The sequence below is a fragment of the Lutzomyia longipalpis genome, chromosome 2 (assembly GCF_024334085.1).
Source record: "Lutzomyia longipalpis isolate SR_M1_2022 chromosome 2, ASM2433408v1".
NCBI lineage: Eukaryota > Metazoa > Arthropoda > Insecta > Diptera > Psychodidae > Lutzomyia > Lutzomyia longipalpis.
The window spans coordinates 6,836,670-6,861,770 of NC_074708.1; the positions used below are offsets into that span (position 1 = coordinate 6,836,670).

Sequence of the window (25,101 nt, forward strand, 5' to 3'; positions counted from 1 at the left end):
GTAGCTTTAAAATTACTCTATCGGCCTTTTAATGGCTTTTCTTGACTTGCTATCAATACCTTCTTCATACCATACGGAACGCAAAAAGAACGCCACACACTCACGATGGCCACTCAAGAAGGCCGCAGAAAGTTAGAGCGAGGGAATCACAGAAAATTCAGTTTAATATCGCAATTGTATTCCATGGTTGAGGCAAAACTCGAGAATGCTCTTTGGTTGATTTTCAGTTTGTTACTTGGTTGCTTTTTTTTCTCTCAATCTTTCAATTGAGTTTCGCTGTTGAGTCCAATGTGAATATTTCTACTGATTGAAATTGATTATTGGTAGTTTTGCTCATGTGATGTATTTGTTTGATCCTCCCTGCTTATTTATCCGCAGCAGCATTTTCTCCATTCGTCCAAGAAGTTTCTTTTTTTATTCTTCTTAAACTCTCCAAGACCCCAACATCCATTATGTTCTTATTCGATTTGCCTTTCTGAATGTTTCGCGCATTTGATAAGGTATTAACGGTGGGCATTCTCACGCCGCAAATTCACTTTGGATTTCCTTTTAAATTCGCCTGTTGTGTGTGTAAAAAAAAATCCACACTTTATGGGTAAATCTTGTGACACTCTTTTAAATGTTTGTGGTGTGATAAGATGAGAGACAGTGTGTCCAAGAATAATTTCGGATAGATCACAAGTGGAGGGAAGGCATTTGCCAAGTTAATACAAAATGTGAATAACAAATCTGCACAGAGCAAAAGTGATGCAAAAGAAGAGTCTGTGGCAGCTTCCACATGGATTGCCTCCGGGGTAGCTGAAGTTTCATCGTCAGCTCAGGAGCGCACATATCGAAAAGGAAGACGAAGAGAATGATGTGGAAGTGAAAACTTCACTCCTCACACCCATTCCTTCGCCATTCTATGCGGGTTCTTTTTTATGCGTCTTCATGGAGCCCCCCTCTATTCGTACTTCTTCGCTTCTCTCCTTAAAACAATGAGCATCATGAGTGCGATAATAATTGGAATTTCTTATACTATATATCGCATCAATATCCCTTCGTAGCTGCCCCCCACCCATCTCCTTTTGTGCCTTCGAGTCAATTTGATGTTGTTGGAATTTTTAGTGCTACACACATTGACGGATGGTCAAGCGCCTTGAGGAATGTCCGAATCAGCCAGAGGAATGTTTAAATTGCATAAATTTACCTTTATATTTTGTACATTTTTTCCGGATGTTTCTTCAGAATATTTTTTTCCTGCGCTGAATGGGGTTGATTAATTATCACGTGAAAGGGAGTGTCCTCGTCCCTCAATAAATTTAATTTTACATGAGTATGCGCATACCCTAAAAACAATTCAGTGTGGTCAATGTTCGTTGAGAGATTACTTTACGATCTGACTGATTCAGACGTATTCTGTTTTTCTCCTGTTTTTCCTCTAATTTTTATGCCTGATGAAAGAGGAATTGAAACAATTGGAATTACTCCCGAAACATTAAACTGAACAAAAATTCAAAATAACGTCTAAAAGAAAAATCTTAACGGCCAATAACCACATTTTTCTCTGCATTTTTTAAATGTTTTAAATCCAAAGGTATTGAGCCATGAATTTCTTCTTCATCAGGTATAAACAATTAGCCACACTTTCCTCTATTATTGGTCAAGTGAAAATTAATGTGGGCCTATCAAGAAATTATTCACAAACCTTCTTACGGTGATGAACACGAAAATTTTAAAGATAGCCCGTGGGGAGGTTGAATATAAATTGATTTCGACATTGTGGAGAAATCCTTCAACCCTTCTGGGCTCATTCAGTTTTTTTCTCCAACTAAGGTTACAAAAAAGGAGGGAAAGTAAATTTATTTTTCTGTCTGTTCTGCAGCTATATTGTTTTTCCAGGGCTCTGTGGAAAATCTTTGGTGCTTCTATTTTAAATCCTTGGTGTTGGGCGTGAGGGAAAAAGAGGGAGGTTGGGGTGAAAATGTTACAATTTCCCTCCCTCACAATAAAAGGGCGCCCCATTGGATTTGAACACACAAACATATCAGTGGGGGTATGTGTGTTTGGGGGATTCACTCTATCTTGATTTACAAGATTAATTTCTTTTCGCTCCAATAATTCAATTAATTCACAAATGCCTTGAGCATTTTGGGATTTGCTCCCGAAAACTCCCCGCGTGTGTTTATAAACTTCATCCCTTCAAATTTTCCATTCCAACTGTCGATCCACTCTCGCACACCACACCCCATTCGTGCTATGCCTAACATAACGCACTGTAAAAGCCCCAACCGTTTGTATTTCAGTTGTTGCTATTTTGTGTGTAAACAATCCAATGGGTTTCTCTCGATGTAAGATTTCTCGGGCTATGGGAGCACACAATCAGTGAGGGAAGATCAAGATGAAATAAAAAAAAAAAATTAAGGAAGAAGGCAAGAGGTGCACACGAGACAAGATCTGGGGAGCTTCTGACAATTCAATTATCGGTGGAATTCCTTCGAATTTTTTTTCTTCCTTCAACCAACCGCATCTTTCCTACTTGTGGAGACAATTGTTGTGTTCCTTTTCCCCAACTTTTATCTCTTCTCAGTTTCACTCAATTATGTCCAATGTTTAGTAGGTATGTGATGTTATAGGGAGAAAAAGCGCGCGCGAAAAGTGACTCACGACTTTTCTCCAGTGTCCCCCCTATTCGATGTGTATGAGATTCCTTTCCGCCCGTTTTGCAATTGGGACCCAAATCGTGTGGAACATTCCAATGAGGGGCTCTCTTGTGTCTTGTTAACACACGATTACCATGTAAATTGGCTCTCCACTATCGTACCTGATGCAATTAATTAGTGTGGACGTTTTGTTTGGATCTTTTTTATCTTCCTTCCCATTGCATTGTTGCAAAACGAGGAATATTGTTGTGGAATATCTCATTTTGCCATTGACATTCCCACAAAAAAGCCCATATATTTCCGATTTCTTGCATTTCTTAAGATGCGTTTTAAAATGCACCCAAGTGTGGAGTCAGAGAGAAGAAATTCCCAATATTCTCGTAAAGTTTAAGAATACTTTGCAGCAAAATTTTCTTTTTTTTTTGGGATTTAGATATTAAAGTATCCTGATTATTAATACAAGAAAAAACCCTACATTCCAAATTGATTATATTTTTAGAGAAAAAAAAATAGTAGATCATCATGAAAAATAAAAAGGTTGCTATAAATAAATTTATCGAAACGTCGCTACCTCGAAATTCTAATAAATAATGATATAGAAAAAAATTTTCTTAATTTGAACAGCTCAATTTTCCTAACGCAAAAAAGGAAAATTTAATGATTATTTTGTTGCACAGTGTAATCTCGCCGTATAAAGGGATATCTGGGAATATCGAAGTTGGAGAAATTACAGACTATGCAATCTCATTAAGTGCACTTTGATATACTGGGAGCATAAATAAATTTTAATGATATCTCCATGCTTTTCTTTTTCACCTTTTTTGTATGTAGATATATGTGTGCAGTGTATGTATCACCCGGTGATTATGGGGGAAGCATGTGGAGGCTTTTTTTGTGTGTGCAATGTTGTGCACATTTAATATGGGGAATATTGTGCTCTGAGGGACAAGGAGCGAGTGTTATGGGGGTACAATGCAGAAAAATCCCTATGATATCGAATTCAGATAAAAGTCTCTCCTTGAATCTTTCTTTCTCGATATTGTGTTTTAAAATCTCCTGAAATGGGAAACATTTTCTTATGGTGGAAGATAGAAATCTTCTTTAAGGAGATTCAGATAGGTTCTTCTTTTCTCTTTTCTTTTCTTTTCTTCCATAAGCCAATCTTGTCGCTAAGGCGCAAAAATTCTTTTACTCCTTGTGGGTAAAATTTTCTTCATTGGCAATATTCTCGTTTTTCTTTGGCATCATCGGCAAATAACCATTTTTGTCCAATTCCTTCGTGTTTGCGCAACACCCATGCGTTTTTTGGTTTGAAGAATGCTCCATCCGCGATGGTGCTGTACCAGAAAATTCAGTTGGTGCACATTGCGCCTGCAGGAGTGTGTGAGGAAGTACTTGGATGAGAAACACGCATTTTAAATGGATATCTGGTCAAACACATGCCTCTTTGTCTTATCTTTGCTTGTTATCGAGGCGTTTAGTGATAAATACCATTCGCAGTTTATATATACTGTGTTTTATGCTATTTAATTTATTATTGCATTTAAAGAGCATAATGCTGTTGTTTTGACTTTCGGGTAAACTATACCTACATATGTACAATGTATAGATGCGGGAGCATTGTGGAGTGAGAGCGAGAAAATCGCCATGGCTCCAAAAGATTCGAGAATGTTGAGGGAGGGAGTCCACGATAATGGGAAAAAAGAGCCCGGGTAACATAATAATCTAATCTCGTGGCCGCGTGGACGAGAGAATATCGTTAAGAGGTGACTCCATTGGATGTTAAATCTCTGTTGAGATGAAATCTCGCGTCGTGCATGGATTTTAACCTAAATGCAACTTATATATGTACAGTACATATAGTGGATAATACATATAACAAAAAACGAGTCAATTAATTGAGAAATTCAATTGGACTTTTTTTCTCTTTATCGTTCTTCGCCTTGGACTCGTGTTTCCTCTCACGTGGTGAGAAAGAAAATAAGAATTCTTCTTTATTTTTTTTTAACTTCCCCTCTTGCACTTTTGCATCAAATTGGAGGGAAAATACGTATAAAAAGACGATATTTATTAGAATATCTATTTTCCCTTTAGCCATATTATTGCTGAATTCTCTTTTGCGCAAATATATATCCTCGGTATATGAATTACCATACATAGAAGCAGCAGCCAGCTAACAAAATTCGCATACACAATGGAATAGAAAACTCATGTTTTGTTGCATAAAATAAATATTGTCGAGAGAATTATTATTATTATTGAAATTGTTTCCTCTTGCAAATAAAATACAATTCCATTCTATAAGAGAGGGGTTTGTTTAGAAATTATTAAGCACACGCTCCTGTATTTTGTGATAATCAGCCCAAGGCGAGACTTATGAAACAATATTTCCTCCAACCCGATGGGATCACATCGGAGTCTTTCCACTCTTTCTGTTCAAAATTGTAAACATAATGTACCTACAAAAATATACCATCGAATGGGGAATATAATTTTTGAAATATATAGACGTTATCACGTGGATAAGTAATTGACGTTGTGTGATGTAACGCATATAACTATTTGAAATTGAATAAAATTGATCTTAAGGTGATTCAATAAACTTAATCAGAAAAAATAACAAAGCAATTCCTTAAAGGTTAAAAAATCAGAAGGTATGTAAATTCTAGGAAGTAAATTGGCACAGGCAAAGTCAGAAATCCTGTAAAGGAAATCCCTAAATCAATTTCACAAATTTTAGGGAGAAAGATAAGAAAATGTGTGTGGGAGAGTGAGAGAGCAGGATTCCGGTCAGAAAGCATTATACATAATAAGTCCTTCTTCTAGCCTATACAGGGAGTTGGTGGGTTGGGACTTAAAGAGCACCAAAATAGGCCTCTTAATGTACCTTTGCAATAAAAATTTAAATGAGGCAAAATTGCATGAAACACGGTATGAACATTACTTTTCATTTTTTCAATTAAAACGAGACAATATAATTTTGGTTTCGCTGTTGTTCTCAGTGAGGTATGTATGTAGATCCCTTATGCGGGGTAAGAAATTGTGATGACGAAGGGTGGTTCTTCAACAAAGGTGTTCTTTTCGCTGTGGGGATAGAATTATCGTCTCACAAGAAGGAGAAAAAAGTGGGTGTAGTGGGTGATTTGGTGAGTCGCAGCTGCTTTAATGTGATTTTTAAATTACCCTTAGTCATTACTTTTTGGTTTTTTTCCCCGCACTCACCCTCTCACCCCTCAAAATTGATTCAGACCGTACACCCAAGAAGTTTTTTTTTTTGCTTTCCAATGTTTTTTCTTTTACTTTATTTTATCTCGCACGGGAGGAGTGGCAATATGGAATATTATACGATTATGAATCTTATCCGTATTCCTTTTGTGCTAAGTGAAATTAATAGCCCTCAGATATCATATGGCGAGATGCGAAGAGGGGGGATTTTTTGTGGGTGTCTATGGGGGGGATTCGCGCTCAAGGGGATGAAGAAAATGTTTTCAGGAAAACTCCATCTCATTCACTGTCGTCATCATTCCACACTTAAGATGAGGGTGGGGGAGGAGATCTTTTTTGGTGAATTAGTTGAAACAGGAAAACGCCAATGTAATTGTTTCTTCGGGGGCTTCTTCACAGTCCTGGCATTTTATAAATCATACCTTATGTGAGAGTGTGGGGTGAGGGGTAATATACATATTTTCATCCCAAGACAAGAGATTGGCGTAAGGTCGGGCAATAAAATAATAATAACACAGGAGACATTCACATTCTATACACAATTAGATATTCTCCTTCAACCATGGAGGGATAAATTGCTTAGCAAAGGGTCCTCGAACTAATTGTTAAATTTTCCCTCAAGAGCCATATCTATGTCATATTCCTCGAGGATTCTCAATGATTCTGGTACAAAAGGCAGTGATGGTACAATGGTATAAAATCCACCATTTAGAGCGTTATATGTATATGTATCAATTGGGATTTAATATTAAAATTTATCATCTAAATATTCACACCATACAAGGAGAACAAGATTGCCTTCTGGTCGAGCCAATAAAAGGGGGTTTTCCTTGCTCAAAAAGGCGCATGACTTTAATTAAACACCGCACCATTTGGAGTCATGTGGTTCTTGTAGTGCATTTTGATAGTGCGGGAATTCGAATTAATCTCATCTCTATTCGAATCACACGCTCTCCTGTGACCAATATTGCTCATGTTGGAGCTGAGAAGATATTGTGGCGCGTGGGTATGAGGCTAGGGGAGTCATGGCAGTTGCCCAGGAATGCATGAAGAAGTAGAAAAGCCAAAAAGGAATGAGAGATGTTCCTCCATGGAAACATGTGGCGCCCATTTATTCGATAGGAAAACTATTAGACACATGATGGTATTAGTTCCAACTAACCCCTTAATTGCCCCCCTTATACTAAAAATATGAATATGCATTTTCGGTTGTCCCACAAGGAGGTGGAGGAAAACATTTAATATAACATAGAAGCAAAATACAGAGCCAATGTTGTGTCTGCTGTCCCCCCCCAAAAAAACGTTTTGGATTAGAGATTGTTCCACATTTTATAAATTGGAAGAGATTGGGGAATTTGGGTTTTTCCTTTGGGGAGATTATAGTTATTAAGTGGTTTTGAGGTCGCACTCCTCAAATTGAAGAAATAGCCGTCTCTTTTGGGGAACATCATCACCCCAAGAGTGTTTGGAGCCGAATCATTCTTCTCTTTTTCTTTTTGCTTCCTCCCAAATTGATTCACATGCCTCACAAGTCTTTAATACATAATCTTACATCTAATTCCAAATACTTTGTTGTCTTTTTTAGCCGAACTGAAAATGGATGTCCTCCGGGAGCGTGAGGTGAAGGATTCGTTGGAGCGTCAACTGAGTGATGAGCAGAAATTGAGGGGTAAGTCCTTTTACTGTTTATATGAGAGATATTTCTCAAGATTCGGTGTCCTTTTCTGCACATTTGATTCCAAACAATGCGGGAAATGTGCTTCATTTCCTCGAAATAACTCTCCACACACACAGTTTAAGAACTTAATGGACTAGCCATGGCTATGAGGGGTTGTCGTGTTGGATGGCTCATCTGTCATCATTGCGAACCCTGTAAAATGCACAAGAAAAAGGGGTTGAGGTTCTAAGATACATAATTCCATTGAACTCACAGCGTTACATCTTTGTCCAATTCATTAGAGATTTGTTCACAAAAGTACCACCCTTTAATGCTAAAGAAAAGGGTGGCTCGCTCATACTGTCTTTTGTGCCTGACCCATTCCTGCAGCTCTCCTGAGCTCACTCCAATTGGGGTACGTGCAAGAGTATAATTTTTGAAATATTATAAATGTGTGGAATTCAACCCTAACACCGAAAGAGAGAGATTATTGCAATGAATGCTCTGAAAATGTTAATGCTGTACAACGTGGAAATATGATCTGGGTCATTTTTCAGGTTGATTTATTTTGTTGCCACCATATAATTCCCCATGGTCTTAATTACACGTTGTCACTTTAATGGTCAGACTTTGTCTCTTAAGATTCTCAAGTTCAATGACGCGAAGCAACACAATTTTGGCTCTTCTTGCACACGAGAAAATAGAAAACTTATTCTTAGGAAGAGATTTTTCTTTGATATTTTTATGCAAAAGGAGTTTATTTATTTTATTGCCTTTTATTCAGTAATTTTTATAAAAAAAATCTTTATAATACAAAAAAATATATATTCAGCCTAGTCAGACACTTTCAACTCCTAGTCTCGTTGTTGCAGTGATTATTATTTTTTTTAAGTGTCTAAAAACTCTCATCTTTAGCCGATCAGTTTCCATATTTCTCCCATTCATTCTCATCATAACTCTCATGCGGATGATGCAATTACAAATCCATTAGAGCATAATCGAAAACTAAACATTCGTGACTTCTGTGCTTTTGTTATGTAGCAGCTACCAAAATTGAGCGACGCCGCAAATATTGTTTAACTTTGTGTTTTTCTTCTTGAAATCCATTTATTAAATAGAACCCCTTCCCCCCATCCTTCCCTATAGAAAGGAACTTTACCTACCCAGTGAGTGCAAAGAAAAAGGACTCAAAAGGCTCTGAACGTTATAGAACATTTGAAATAAAGGCAAAGAGGAGGGATGATTTGGCGCTATTAAATTGACATTATTTATCCCTTTTTTGGGGTATCTACCACAGAAAACTTTGTCATTTCACCGACGTGCCTTTTATTTCGTGCACATTCTCTCGTGAATGTTATTATTGCATTAGGTGTGAGATTCAATGGGTATTTCGGTGTCTCTCTCTGTGTTTTTTCTCAGAGGGGGTGATATTTTAGGGAAAGGGGTGAAAGCGTCTATAGGAAGAAAATTATACCCACTATACTTTCAAATAAATTGTATGGTGGTTTTGTTATTTTCGCAATCGAGAATTTGGAATATTCTTCTAATGATAATATTTTCCATCGCATGGCATTTTAGTAGTATTATTGATTTTATTCACAATAACGGGTGTGGAGTAAATTATTGGAATTTTCCTTGAATAGAGGACGTATTATATGTTCATAATTTAATTTTCCGACATTTTTTGAGCTTTCACGCCAAAATGTGGTGCAGACACACCCATTTCCTCTTCTCATTTTAGCATTACAATGGTTTTAGCTGTAATTCGGAAAGAGTTGCTAAAGGAGAAGGGATTTTCATTTGAAAATACCTTAATGTGGAGGATATCGGGGTGAATGGGGTCGCGGAAGGGTTTTGAAATTGCGCTAGAAATTAAGGAGATTCAGAGAAAAATGTTATGAGGAAAATTCAATTTCCTAAATTTTCTAATTAGAATTCGAATTTAGAAAATAAATAAAATTAAGAAAAAACTCTCAATCCAAGGTCTTTAATCTAAAATTCAATTTAATTTTTTTTACAAAGATTTTCCTCAATTTTCCTCCAAGAACTAACTCCTTTGTTTAACCTACATTGCAAAAGCTATTCAGATGTTCATTTTCATTCTCATTCCTCCACAATTGAGAATATAGTGTTGCAAGTTTGTCCTCTCTGTGGGTTTGCTGCTGTTAGAAATCCTCCATCGGTGCTCTTCATTTGCGGTGAATTTAATCCATGGAGTGTAGGAGATATGAAAAGAGCACACATATGTATTTATACTAACTATGCTCTCTTGTTGTGCATAAGGTGGTGCTTTTGTTGCTTTAATTAACACTGGAACTTGAAGCTTTTGTCTTGTGGCTGTCACACTTGCATTGGCACGTTCCCATTCACATAAACCATTTTCAATGCATACACATTTCCGTGGTTTTTGGCTTTTTATTGTCCACCAAAATTCTCCCTCCGTCTCAAAATTTAAGTATTTTTGGTCAATGAAACAGTTTAAAGTGATTAAGAAAAAGAAATGAGAGAATAAAAATGAATAAACTCGTGCTCAATGGGAAGCATAAGGAGTTAAAAGGAGTCTCTTTGAGATTTTTTTTTGTATTTGTGTAAAATAAAAGAAAGGCGGAAAATTGTTCAAAATTTGAGGAAATAACAGTGAATGAACGATATCCAATTGAGTGGGGTGCTTTTGTGAGCTTTGTAATTTGGACAAAAGGAAAAGGGCCCCAAGTGTGAGAGTTGAAAGAGCCACGCTATATGGAAGAAATATGTGGTTTACACAAAACTTCCAATACATTTTGGGTTAAGCCGGCGTGAGAGGACAAAAGAGGGTACCACGCAAGAATGGGAAGTTTATGTTGAATTGATGGCAAAAGGTAAACCATTTAGCGGTCATTTGGAGAAACAAAGGATTTAAACGCCGTGGTCTGCGGTAGCTCCATTCATTTCTGAAGATACACAATCCCATTGCGATTTTAGCACCTTTGTTCAACGACTTGATGTTTACTCTATAATTTTCCGATTTGACTCTTCCATTCAACTTCTCAAGAAACTGCTGCAAAATTACCTCACCCAACCAACGAGATCTAAATACATTGTAACTTATTAATCATTTTAGCACATTGTGAATAAAAAAAGAAAGAAAAAGATTTCGAAACGACATACAATCAACTTGCAAAAAGCAATTCAGAAAGGGGAAGATGATGGAGGATGATTATTCTTAAAGAAAAAAAAAGATAAAGAAGTGTTTTCTGGTACTCAAAGTTGTGACCACCTGCGGTAATTGAATTTTGTCCATTCTCCGAGTGTAAATTAAAGCTATAACAATGCGATCAATGGACCCAAAAAAAAACACACGAAAGCCGAAGCAAAGGAATGGGAAGAGTTGGTGGCTCATGTGAAGCGTGTGGGTGTCATGTTTCTTTGGGCAACACCATCAGCTGGATGCAAGCGCCACAGTTGACCACGGGGGAGATGGAGGCTTTAAAAAAAACGAGAGAGATGAGAGACCCATGGAATCGAACAAGAGATCGAGATGTCACGCTAATCGGATTCGACGTTCCACTAAACTGCAGTTTTTAGGATGGTACGGGTCCCCTCACATCGCAGGAAAAGGCCTCAGGGTGTCTCTAAAAAATAAACTTGCGTTGAACCCCTTGTAAATTCCCCCCCGTAACCCGCGTGCTCAATCATCCTTTCCATCTAACCCAAAATCGAAAGAGCAAAAATCACTGAGACAGAAAATTCCATTCGATTTGAAATACATATAAATTTATATATATTTATTCCAAGGATTTAATCGATTGTACGTTTTTTTTTGCTTCTGCCTTGGTTCCAAATCTCACGCTTTGCTGGTGGATTTTGAGAGATTTCTTACCCTCTGGCGAGTATTTAAAAGTTCACTGATATTGCTTTCTTCTGTAAAATCTGGGACTATTAATCATTTGTGTCCGAGAAATTATAAAGAAATGAAAAAAAAAATAAATAAATAAAATGAAAAATAAATAAAAACTTTACAGTCAGGAAAATCTGTAAATAATTCAGAAGAACACAAGAAACGAGTACAATATGAAGAATGTGAAAAAATTCTAAACGCTTTTGCAGAAAAAAAAAAGAAAAAGAAACCAGAAAAAATATCTCTTAATTGTGAAACTTAAGAAATTAGTTCTGTTGAATATAAAAAACCAAAAAAAGCCCTCAAAATGTTAAAAATCTTTAATTCGTTTCGAAAAACACGAGAACCAACAAAGAAAATTTGAGAATCATGAAAATTCTAAAATCTAAAGAAATCCTTAAGCCAAAAAAAATCCAAAATTGGTTTCAAAGAACACAAGAAACTTGAAATTCATTCAAATCAAAAATTAAATGTGTTAAATGATGTGTTGGGAAGAAAAGAAATCACAGCCTTCAGGAGATTTCTCAGGTTTATCTCTCAATCTTTCGTATGGCCACTTCTGGGAGATATAATTTAAGAAGATGGAATTAAAATGGAATCATTTGTGTGTCATTTAGAGATTTTTATTGTTTATATTCACATTTATTGGAGAAATCTCCTTGAATCAACACGCTAATCACATCAGTGGGGAATTAAATGAGAGGAATTTCATGTTCTTTGAGAAGGAAATCTCACAGCATTTCTGTGACATTTGATATTTTAGTGCTTCACTCTCAGATTTATTCTCACAGAATGGTCAAAATAAGCTACATATGCCATATAGAAATTGAATACATTTCAAGTGAAATATGAAGAAATGTAGCAATTATTTAAAGTGACTCTCTGGAAATTCTTTTGATGTGGAAAAAAAATCATTTGTGCGTCATTCAACCCTTTTTTCTGGATCTCGTATTTAAATATCTCCCAATGGTGAATGGGGAAGGGGTTGTACAATGTGAATTGAATGAATAAAGAGAGTGTCTGTAGAGATGAAATTATTGGTAGTGTGGACAAGAAGTTTCTGACTTTGATGCCCTTTGAGTGGGTGACAGGATATGTAACGCCCATTTCTTTTGAAAATAATACACCGACTGGATCCTACTTTACATTTCCCCATGTCCTCTCCTTGTGCATACCATTCTTCACTTTACACACCAGAAGGGAGAAAGAGGAGTGAGTTAACTTTGGTCAATTCAGGGGGGAAAAATCATGCAGAGTCCTTTCCCAGGTTGCTTGAAAATCTCTCTGTGTGAGCTCGTGCGGGGGAGGTTTGGTTGTATGTGCAAACAAAATATAGAATGGACGACAATCGACGGAGATTTAATTAAAATCACTTCAATACGCAAAAGAGATGACCATTAAGGTGGGTATGAGGTGTGTGTGCAACCCAAAACAATATAAATAGGGAATTTAACGTTGGAGACCTTCCTTGGAAAATTTTATTTAGTTGAAAATTGGTAACAAAATACACAAAGTGTTGAATTTCAGTATTGATTTCGATAAGAGGATACTCACAGCCAAAAAAATGGCATTTGGTATATAATTGGAAGACGAGACACTCACATCAGAATTTTAGCATACCAACTCATCATATTTTGTGTCCCTTTTCCCAACGTTTCCAACTAATCTTGCACACAGAGTGTGACCCATGAAATGCAACCGCGGAAAAATGAAAAGTTAGGGGGTGAAAAGAAAAGTTCTCTAAATTTTTAGATAGCTGTGAAACTTAAAATCAGTTAAAAGTAAATTAATTCAATTGAAAATTTTAATGATAAAAAATGTTAACGAAAAACTCTTGCATTGCATTGAGGTAGACGCACCCTGTGTTGCCTCATCTTTTCAACCCCCATTTGGCAGTGAAGGTCTGTTTGTATATTTTATTTTCGGATGATTGATCGCACAAATAAATTTATTTGATTGTCACACTCTCCATAATATTCTCCCTCTTGGGTTGTCACTGCAAATTATTAAAATTTCATTTCTCTAAATTATTTTTCCTCACACCTCTACCAACACGCAACTTTGCTCTGTTTGCTCCAAGTGAAGGGAGAAAATTATTATGAAATTCCCCCATCTGCGCCCTTTTTCTGAGCACTCGGAGATAAATACTTTTTAAGATACACCCCCGGAGGTGTTTGCTACGATGGGCACAATGGGGTGGGTGGGTGTTAGAGAGAAGGGTTGATGTCCCTAAAGAAGGAAAAGACATTTGAGTGAGAAAAACATACATGAGTGAATGATTCTCATGGAAATGATCAAAACAGGAGTAAACAGGGTGGAAAATAATCAGTTGTCTTAATCTTAATGGTTGTGCACATCTTTGGGGTTTATATATGGGGTTGGTGGTATCGCCTTCACCAATGTATGTATGTTATTTTATAGAAGAGACAAATCTCAGTGAAGAAAATTAATTATCAACCATTTACAGTCTCTAATACTATTTAATGGGTTCGCTCTATTGATTCTTTTATGCCAGACAATCGACACCATTTTCATTGGCAAAGAAAACAATATTAAGTAACTCTCTGCGAGGCATTTATAGAGAGCTAAATGGTTGCCATAAACACATCAAAATCACATAAAAAAACATCAAATGAAGCCAAGTGAGATTTTATTATTTCGATTGGTCAAGAGAGTGCTGAATTTAATTAAATCGTTGCTGGCGTCGCAATAAAATGGACTAATGCCTTTGAAATTATTATTATTTTTGCGCGTGGGTATTAAGAAATTAATTAATACCACCACCCCCCGTCAAAAGGACATCATTTTGATGAGTGAAATAATAGATCATAATTAATTGCCCTGAGTCTCGGCGCTCTCTTTCATTCCTCGTGAAAATTTCTCAAACAAGAATTTCATTGAGAATCCTGTAAAGTGCAGCAATTGAGCAACTATAAAGCTATATGTATAACATCCTTTATAGCAGAAGAAAGAGATTTTTCTCTTTGAGACAAGCTCTAAAAGACCCTCAAATTCTTTCAATTTACATTTTTTTTTACTAGTTTCCCATACATCTCTTTCTAAAGATTGCCCAAAATGTTTATCCAATTTAATGACTTTCATATTACACCAGAAAAATTTTTCTAAGACTCTCTCTCTAAACATATTCTATTCTTTTTGGGACTTTCTCAGCAGTTTGGTAAGGCTATCGGGGAAGGAGGGGAGGGTACTAATGATCTCGATGGTAAATGGAAACCATAAGAATGAAGTAAAACAGACGGTTTTGTTTTAAATAAAATACAACAACGAGAAAAAAGCACAACGAACGGAAAAACAGAGAAAAAGCTTCAACTGATGATTTCGGGGATGTGGCAAAAAAAAAATTAAATATTCACAGCATTTTATAGTCAGCTAAAAATTTATCTTATACGCCAAGATAAATATTGTAAACAGTGTGTGTGAATAATTATGTTGAAAGCTGTTAAACTACCGCTGAAATTGTGAATTTAATAATAAACAGATTTGGAGTAAATTTTCCAGAAATCCTGTCGTCAAATGAAATCGATTCCGCCCGGATGAGAGGCAAAAATTCCATTTTTTTTTCATCTTGCGTTCTTTAAATTAAGAATTTAATATTTTCGTTGATGCAGGTAATTTGAGATGTAGAATGACGAGACAAAGGATTTGCGTCTAATTGATGGCATTGCCAATATTTCTGCATCTTACTTTTTTTTTATCTTTTACTTTACTCTGACCACTCTCTGCTTATTCAACCGACAGCTTCTTGTTGTTGCTGGTGCTGCTGAAAAAAGTTTCAGCAGAAAATGAGAGGAGCCTTAAATGCCCAACCAAGTGAGCTTCCCTCCTGAGCATTGCGGGTGGTTTGTGCATCACGTGTATTGGCCACAAAGTTTTTTTTTTGTTCATTCTTTTGTCAGCACGCTCGTGCTTCCATTTCGCACAGAACAGAGCAATTGTGAAGCACATATGGAGATGATTTTCTCCGCATGGTTTTTGTTGCTCCAACCAACATCCTCCTTCACTGGCCCGTATATATCACAAAAATATTGGTAGCTTAAGGGTGATTGAATATTGTCATTTGATATTCAACATTGATGGTTTTTTTCGTCGTCATTTTTGTTCCACATAATCGTATTATGCAGATTTCATTTGTTACACAATCTTCTGTCTCCTATTTCTTCGTCACTGTAGGTGGGCGCGATGCACAGAATCTGTCATGAAGGATTTTTCGAATATTTCTGTTAAAAAAATCACATGAATTCGTGGATTGAATTTAAGGGTCTGAAAAGACATTATTTCTCAATAAATTAACAAAAAAACTCCCTCAAAAATCTCAAGTTCCTCCCACTTTTGCAAGAAAATTCTCAGAAGTTTGTGCTGAACATTGTTAATAAATTGATGCTACATACATACATAGTCTCAGGGACAGTTGTAATGTGAAAACTTTGACATAGATTCAGCACAAATTTCCAATTATTGAATGCAGAAAATTTTAAACTTAAGATGGTAATGCCTGGACGATTGTTGGGAGTGAGAGAAATTGAGTGAACGCCAAAGTCTAAAACTAAAATCGTCAAGGGGTTGTATTGTGTGTGGTGAAGCTCAAACCATTTTGCCAATTTTCTGCATCCATACCCAGTGTGGATGCTCTGAAGAAGTTTATACCGTACCGAGAAGGGGTTATTCAGAAATTGAAACGTTGAATTTGCTTCAGGTTTCTCCAGTGTGTATGGGGGTGGGGTGAAGACCACGCAGGAAGATACAACGATCTTGTAAGTTCAATTTCTGCCAACAACCATGAGATGCCATATTACTTCCCTTCTTGTATATAGTATGTTGGATTTGATAGTATGATATGTTACAAAGAAAAGAGATGGGGGTCAAGAAATTATAAGCAGAGAGCTTCTTGGTATTGTTCACCCTTCAGTGTCTGTGAAATTTGCCAAAAACTTTAATTTTCCACCCTGCATACAAAATAACATACATTTATTGTTCAATATTCGCCAAATCTTGCAAAGGAAGACTCAATAATCCACCCCCTGAACTCATCTTACCAAACGTCTTGCCAAGGAAATGTACCAAAAGAGAAACTTATGTGTACATTTGTGTGGCTTACGTTAACATGTAAGAAGCAGTTGAAATTATATATGAGCTGCTTTTTTAGCCAAAACATTGAGAGGGAAAATACTCAAGTCAATGTTTGATTAATTTGAAATTGAAATTCAATCGAGAAGGAACTTCTCACGTGTTTGTTTATTAAATTTTCCCTTCTTCGGGGAACCCAAAAAGGAAGAAGAAGAAAGTAAGAATGTTTTCCTCAAAGTTTCCCTTGGAAAGCTTTATTGGCAGGTATTTACCCACGAAGAAATTCATTAGAATCGTCTTTTAGAGGAGACTGTGAGACACTTCTTTTTAGTTAATATATAATTATATATAGATCTATATATATAATTTTGAAGGCAGCACTGAGGACAGCATGGGAATATAATAGCCTTGGGAGAAAATTAAAAGGAAATAAAAATTGAAAATCCATCATTGTATGCGCGAAGCACAGAGGGAGATTGAATGGCCGGTGGAGATTTTATTTCAGCAGCCCACAATCAATGCCTGCAAGAGAGAAAATGACGCAAAAATCAACTTTTCATAATTAATAAACTTCGAAGCTTGCGCCCCATCGTATAAAAGGCGAAAATAAAAAAAGGAAAAGTATGTAATGTACAAAAAAAAGTCCATAGCATCAATATCCGATGAGAAGAAGAGTCTTCGTCCTTCCAACTTCTTGTACTGCCACCGCACGTCAGAAGCGGGTATATCGTGTGCGGGGGGGGGAAGATATGATGGGGGGAATGGGAAGAAAATAGCCATTTGTATATGAGTTAATACTGTGCGGCAATAGGGAGGAAGGAGGAGAGAGAAAAAAAATCTCATCCATTGAATGGGAAAGAAACCCGTGGTTTCCAAACGCGACGAGAGGAGCCACAGAGAGGAGAGATGGATGATAAAGCGTCCCATTCATTCTGGCCAGTTTATCTCTCGAGTCAATATTAATTATCTGGCGGACTCTTTCACCGCAAATGCCCGAGGTTTTGCACTCACACCCCCCACAAGTTTCAAGGGGTGGTGGTGAATTCTCATTGAGGGAAAACACGGTGAATTCATTTGCATTATTCCAGTGGGTGGCTGCACGCTGCCATTTGGTCAGGCCACACCACCCCCTCTCATATACGTCGTCCGAAATCGAATAAACATTTCCTCTACCCCCCTTTACACACAACGCATACATCACTCAATGTATCCACCTTTTCTCTCTATCAGATGTGTTTAATTCAAATTTAAATGAGCTCTTCCATTTTACCCTGCGACGATGGATGAGGAGGAAAACTTTCAATCTCCTCTCTTTCATCAATATGTCCAGGGAAAAATGAAGATTCTCCACATCCATCCTTGCTCCTCCTGTGCCTGGGGAGAAGTACGTCATGACCTCAGATGAGATGTGATGCTCAAATTGTGAAAAATCCCCCATATGTGGGGGTGAAAAGACGAAGCGATTGAAGGGAAAAGCAATTAGGAAGAGCAAACAATTTTTCAGATTCAAAATACTGGTGTTCAATGCACGTGAAAAATATAAAAGGTATGAGCGCATTGAACCCCCCGCATTTAACTCCCCACCCCCTATATAATTTCTTTTCGCCAAAAAAACAAAACCAAAAGCAAGTGGAAAACCTAAATGATTTATCGTCAAAATGCTTTCAACTTCATTTCAATTTGACGAAGGGATTTTGGGGGTGGAAAAAATGAGAAGAATTGTGTGTTTGGGAAGAATGGGAGGAAGTAAAAATCGTGTGGAAAATGCAACATATTTGGATGATGTTGAAATAAGTCAAAAAAAGGCACATCATTAATCAAATTGATGTTGTCACCCCCATGGTAACATCTCCTAAATGATCATCAGTAAAAATGTCAAAACATTACACTCGCATTTCTTCAAATTTTATTCTTTCTTTCCACCCCCAACCTTTTCACCTTTTTCCCGCGCGAATGTCATACATGATAATAAAAAAAAACTTTCCTCACTGTGACGATGACGGAAAAACAAGACTTTTCCCTTATTTTATTGCATTACATTCAATGATGTTGTGGGTGGAGAGAGTTCAATATTGAAGTCAAGTCACGTGATGACACAATCAATGTCTCATCCATTTGTTCACAGTGTGAAAAGACACCCTCATGCCCCACCTATCGCTGTATTCGCCCCTTGTTGAAAAAATCTTTCAACACCGCAGTTTAGTTGCTACATTACATTAATGTCTAAATGGAAATCCATCGAACGATTGAGCATTCAAGTTTATTTTTGCATAAAAAACATTATTGCGTGAAAAACAAATATACAGCTTAGGGGATGATTTAGTTATTTAATTTTACTGCTAAATCAGAGTTTTAAAACACAGCTAAAAAGGATTCCAAAAACTTAGAAGAAAAAAATAAAAGAAAAGTTTACTCACTTTTACAAAAATGTAACTCAAATGCAAACCAATTGAACCATATCAAATTTATCTAACTTGTGTCCTTTAGCTACCTCCTATAAATAACTAGAATACTTACGTAGAACGTTCCTTAAACGAAATTCCGAAGGGTTCAATGATTTCTAGGAAAATTTGTTCGTTTTTTTTTTCTAAAAGTCATGTCATCACACCCAAAATCTCCTTTCTTGGACCACATCCTGCGGGAAAAATATCTCAAGCAGATTTTCCATTCCTCGAGGGTGATTTTTTTTGCAAATAGATTTTCACCCTTTTGCTCTTCAAGAAAAAAAAAAGTACCCATTGCTGTAAGAAGAAAAATATGGGGGTTAGATGAAAAAATATTATTTATATAAGGCTTCCAGTGTCTTTCTGTAAGTCATCTACTGTAGGAAGTCCTCTTCTTTTTTTTTTCTTTTTTTTTTACCACCCCCCTCCACCTTGGATATTGCCACAATATTTGTATATATTTTTGTGCATTTATGTAAATGGCCATCGTGCTCAAAATCGAATTTACTTCCAGAAAGCTTTTTCCTGTTGTTTCTTCCTCATACCCCTGTGTCTGATTCCCCGTACTTCCTGCTTTTCGGGGTAGGGCGGCAGGGTTAGGGGGATTGTTTGGAAAATTGCAGTGTGAGAAGAAAAATTATGAGCAACACTGTCTTGGAAATATTTGTTCAGGGAAATAAGTCAAGGGTGTTATTGTTATTTCTGCATACACGAAAAGAAAATCCCCATACACAGTGTTGTCGAGGAGTTTGTTGAAGATGAATCGATGCATTTGGAAAATAAGGTTTTCCTTATATTTCTTGGGAGAATTTTTGTTCGGGATTTTTGGAAAATTCTTTAGAGTTAACTTAAATTAATTTTTAAAATAATGAACAAGATTTATTGCTACCTATGTATATAATTTACACGCCGAAATGTAGACAATATGAGTTTCCATTGAAGCTATGTATGTTATGTAGGTACATAGCAAAACGTCCTTCAGCTGGTAAATAAAGATATTGTAGAAAATTTTTATAAAACTTAATGGAAAGAAAGTTTCACACGAAGTGGTCACCATTTCCGTCCACTCTTGGTATCATTTTCACCCAGAGCATTTTCACATGGTGTTGATGATAAACAAAGAAACTGTGTGTGGTCAAATAATGAAATTACTTTGTGTTAATTCAACCTCAACACGCAATTTCTGTCGATATCTTGTCGCTCTCATTCTCCTTTACGGTGTTACACTTTGTCTTATGATATATATATATTTTTTATTACTTCTCTAAATGAGTTCCGAATTATCTCACACCCATGACCCCCATGGAAGATGAATGTTGCCTCCTTGTCTTGGGATGTTGTCGTCAGGGGCTACTTTTGCCCTGCCGTAGTGATTTCTGAGTTTATTGCGACAAGTACATTTTGAGGGGTGGGATGGGTGAGAATGATGAGTTGGAGGGGTTCTGTTGGAGGTGTGGGTGGTAGGCAATTTACCCGAAGAAATGACCACATTGCCTTTTGGTCTATCATCGCCACTGCTTGTGATACGGATGTTGAATCCCTTTGGCATATTGAAGGGGATAGGGTGGTTGTTGAGCTTTCCCATTTTCCCACCAATCTCGGAATTTGGACACATCAAATGGAAAAAATCATCCGACACGTCCAAAATCCCTCTTAGCTCTGGAGAAACTTTTTCTCCCTGCTATGGCAGTGTGTGTAATAAAATAAATATAATAGCCATAAATATATATTGGGAGAGATTTTCCTATCTGTTACTTTTCGCGCAATAAAACTTTATTCGTTTGAAGATGAAGAAGTGACGCTATAGGTGGATTTACGGAAAAAGGGATTTTATTTTATATGACAGGGTGGAAATGGAAAAATTCTCTTCACATTCACTGCATGAGTGGAAGGGAAGAAACATTATATTATGATTGAGGGATGTAGGGATGGATAGGAAAATCAACATTTTGCACTCTCTGGGTCATTTGGTTCGTGACATTTTTTCACTCGATGAATTCACTTTTTTTTGTTATTAGAAGAATTGATATTTCGAAATTTCTTTTAGAAAAAGAAATTGTTGTTTGATGAGGAATTCAATTTTGCAAAGAAAACATTCTGGGAAATGTTATTCAAATTTTTCTTATCAAGGGAAAATAAATTGGAATGAAATGGATTAGAGGTCAGGAATCTTGAGGTGATTTTTGGGATTCTTTTTGGTGGTGTATTGCGGTGGAATATCGAATATCAAACCTGTCGTGTTGTTGTGACATATTGCTAGGAGTGAAAAGAGCATGAAAATGCCGATGGGGTGACATTTTGACTGAATGATTTTTCTTCGTCTCTTTTTTCGGGGTGACTGAAAAGATGAAAATATGGAACATAAAAATGGCATATATAGAGAAGTGAAATAATAATAAAAATATGCTATATGGAAAAAGTATTTCCGCCACCGTGAGGGGTGGTGGTGCAAAAAGCTCCTCTCTTTATTGATAAAATGCCTTACATAAATAAAATGGATGTGTGATAGGTGTAGGTGAATACACAACCCCGACAATTTATCCCTTATATGCCGGAGGTTTCACTTCTTTTTTTTCCCTCTTGGTGGAAAATTTTTCCCACCAACGCTTCTATGTTGCCAATTCCCGGGATTTGGAATCATCATAAATACAATTGAGGATTTTTTTGTGTGTGCTGTATGGAGCGTTCTCCCTTCGTATATCGGAAAGTACTTTCGATTTGTGCGGCAAACGTCGGGGTGACACTGAGATAACATAAACATTCAATCATGCATCATCATCCGATATCGCACGGAGAGTTATGGTGAAGGATACTATGGATGGGATTCACTTCCTCGTCATAAAGTCTCTCGCTCTCCTCATATGCTGAGAAGCCTCCCTAATATTCCTTCTACATTTAGGGGATGATGGAGATGCGGGGTTGGTATAGAATACGCGAAGAAGGTGATGCTTTGCCGACTTGGCAAAACTTCATGCTCAACTTGATTTTCGCGCTTCATGCCAAAAATTTTCTTTTCTTTCATTCATTTTTCCCACTCAGCGCGATAAGTTTTCCACCCATCCCCATACGCGCGGTGTAATCAAATGAAATCATGCAATACTCGCTCTTCTCTGTATTTTTCACCAATTTATTGCTTATTGACTCACAAAAATCTCCCCCTTCTTGTCACCCTCGCGATTTCGCAGCATTTTTTGTTGTTGCTGTTAACTTCAAGCTCAATGATATGCGCTGCATTCTGTGGGTGATGCAAAGGAAAGGGAGGAGGTCATGACTGTGTGGTTGGATTATCCAATATTTTCCCCCGCAAAGAGTGTTAAGTGACGTGGAACAAGTTATTATTGATGAAAAGAGATGATTTTTGCGCTATTCCGCGCCACAGTTAATATGGCAGTAACTGGCGTGAAACATATTTTTGATGCAGTTTTTTTTGCACACTCTCTTCTCACAGTATCAGAATTTTTCCCCTCCGGAGATTGATCTCTGTGCATAAATGCTGGGTATTTTTTTTTCAAATTGATTATTGGGCCGAAGGAAAAATGCCAGAGGAATGTTTCTCTGCGATCTTTGCATATTTTCTTAAGGGTTATTCGTAAAAATTGTATACAAATTAATGTTTTTTGGAAATAAAAATATTTTTTTGGTGAAATTTTGTAGAGAAATTTATTATTTAATTAGAGTAAAAGTCTCATAATTTTCTTTACTGTATTAACAACTTGTGATCAGTCCATTTGTCTCTCTTGATGTAAAATTTCTGATAAAATATTACAAGAGAAAAAAAAATTATAGATGTATTTTCTGCGATTGGCCCTGTATTCGTTTTTATTGTAGCTTGATTTACGTTTGGATTTCTCATTCGTTCTTGTATTTATTGATTTCTTTTTGTGGCATTTTTTTAATTAAATGCAAAAAGCTCTAATTCAATTGGTTCATTTCGCCGAATCGTTGTATATACCTACTATAAAATTATTAAGCATACATATGCAAGAAAGACTCAAAATATGCTGGAGGGCTTTCTCATTCAACTCCCATTGCCAATATAAATTCAGAGTTGTATGATATTTCGGTTATAAGCTGAAGGAGGAGTGCAGTAGAGCGAAAGAGTGAGTACAAGGTGATGCTGGAAGACTCACCATTTTCTCTACCAAATAGCAACTTGCTACATACATAATGTACAAACATATAGCAAGAGAATGAGAAACTCTTTTCACTATATTGCAATTCACTTGGTGAGGTGTATTTTGTATTCTCAACTATATGGCAAAGAGAGGAGCTGTTGGTGGTAGCTTTTCTTGTGATGTGAGAGTCTCCTCGCGCGCGTCAGTCAAATACTCTCCTGCTGCACATATCGTGCACATTATGTAAGAACATTTTATATGTAGGTATGGTGTACAATTCCTAGTGTACAATTCCATAGAAAATATACACAGAGTAACTGGTGGAGATTATGTGGAGCTCCACCTCTTGAGTTTTGTCTCAATCGTTTTCTGCTGGCACCCGTGTGTACAACTGGGGGGATCTTAATATTGCGATTGCGCGCAAATTTCTGCCTTCTGTGTGCTTTGTTGGCCCCGAAAAAGCTCGCTCTTCTGCACTTCCCCATTGCAGCTGCCACCCAATTTTCAAATGTTATCTGTATGTCTCTCTTTCTCACACTTTTGCCCCATACTCTTTTGGCTTCTTTTCCGCAACACTCAAATGCACCTACAGACATTCTGCTGCAAGAAGCACCATTTCGATTTTGTCTGCAAAATTCCCATTTTATATTCTTCACCATGGTGTACTGTACAACACACATCATACACATAGGCAAAGGGGGGAAGCAGCAGCACTGTTGTGATATTCCCCGCCATCCGCCAAAGGAAGACAATTGCAAAAGAAATCTGTCGATAAATGGCCAAAGTATGTGATGAAAAATCAATCATTTTGGGAGGGAAAATTTTTTATATGTATATATGCACATCCCAATCCCATCGAATGGCAAGAAGATGATGGAAGAGTGAAGTAGATTCATCAAATCGCGGCCATTCAATGCAAAAGAAGTTAAACGAAGAAATATCGATTCATATTGCAAAAATATGCAACCGTAACATATCATTATTTATTATTATGGCCTCTTATTTCTTTTCTCTCTTTAATACTCCTTTTTTTAATACAACATACATACATATATTCCTTCACGTTGCCCGTGTGCTGTTGACTATGAGGCAGACATTAAAGACATTTTACATGCCGCGGAATGAGGGAGATACCAACACCCCAAAAGTGCATCACCAACAAATATGGATGATGGAGGGATTCATATATAATGAGAAGTTTCTGTTTTGGAGATGAAGAAAAGAAATATCAAAATTGCAATGTGGTGTATCAATCGCGCGCATTCTTGGAACCTCCTCGAGATCTTCATGAGATCTCTCGGGGGGTTGGTTCACATGAAAAGAACATAAGTAATACCCAAAATCAAAATTGCGTGATGAGTTGGGATGGGAAGAAAATGGTGGGAGTTTTCATTGAAATCTCACAACAGCAATGAAGATTTTGACGATGATTCTGTTCCGAATTGATCCAATTTTTGGTTTCTCTTTATTTTAAAATTAATTTGAATAGATTCTTTTTAAGAATTAATTAATTAAAGGAATTTATTTTTATTGTTTTGACTCATTTGTCTTAATTCTAAAACTAATTTTGAAAATTTATTTCTTTAAAATCCATGGTACAATCAATTGAAACGAAGATCTTAAAAAATTCTACTTCAGAAATTTTTTTTTCAACCTCTAATTTTTCTTGTAAATTTGTAAGATTTCAAAGGAAAATTTGCGAAAGATCAGCGATATTGATCGAAAATAGAAAAATCGTCCAACTTAAGAGAGCTCTTGCAATAAACTCGCTAAGAAGTCAAATTAATGATTCATGACTAACAATAAAATCGATAAAAGTTTTTCACGTAGAATTTTCTAAATTTTATTAAACATCCTGTGATTTCTATTCTATATGATATTGTTTTTAAATTCAATTTGATAATAATTTTAAGATCTAACTAACGAATTTCTGCATTATTCACATTGAAGATAGTTTTATAGAAAAACTCAAAAGGAGTTGAGATTTATTTCTTCATGAAGATAATATTCGTTAAAAAGATTAAATTCAAATGCACATGATTGTCTCACATCCTTT

General features: G+C 36.5%; 1 protein-coding gene across 5 annotated transcripts in view; it reads left to right on the forward strand.

The window, feature by feature from the left end:
- The window catches only part of LOC129788976 (dachshund homolog 2), a 1,190,888-nt gene that overhangs the window by 71,892 nt on the left and 1,093,895 nt on the right, over positions 1-25,101 (forward strand). For all 5 annotated transcript variants that reach the window (XR_008750409.1, XM_055825530.1, XM_055825531.1 and 2 more), the window contains one exon: positions 7,453-7,536. Coding sequence is in view for 4 of the 5 variants with exons in the window: in XM_055825530.1 (XP_055681505.1) it covers positions 7,453-7,536 (84 nt within the window). In the remaining variant the exon portion in view is untranslated. The remainder of the gene's footprint in view (positions 1-7,452; positions 7,537-25,101) is intronic.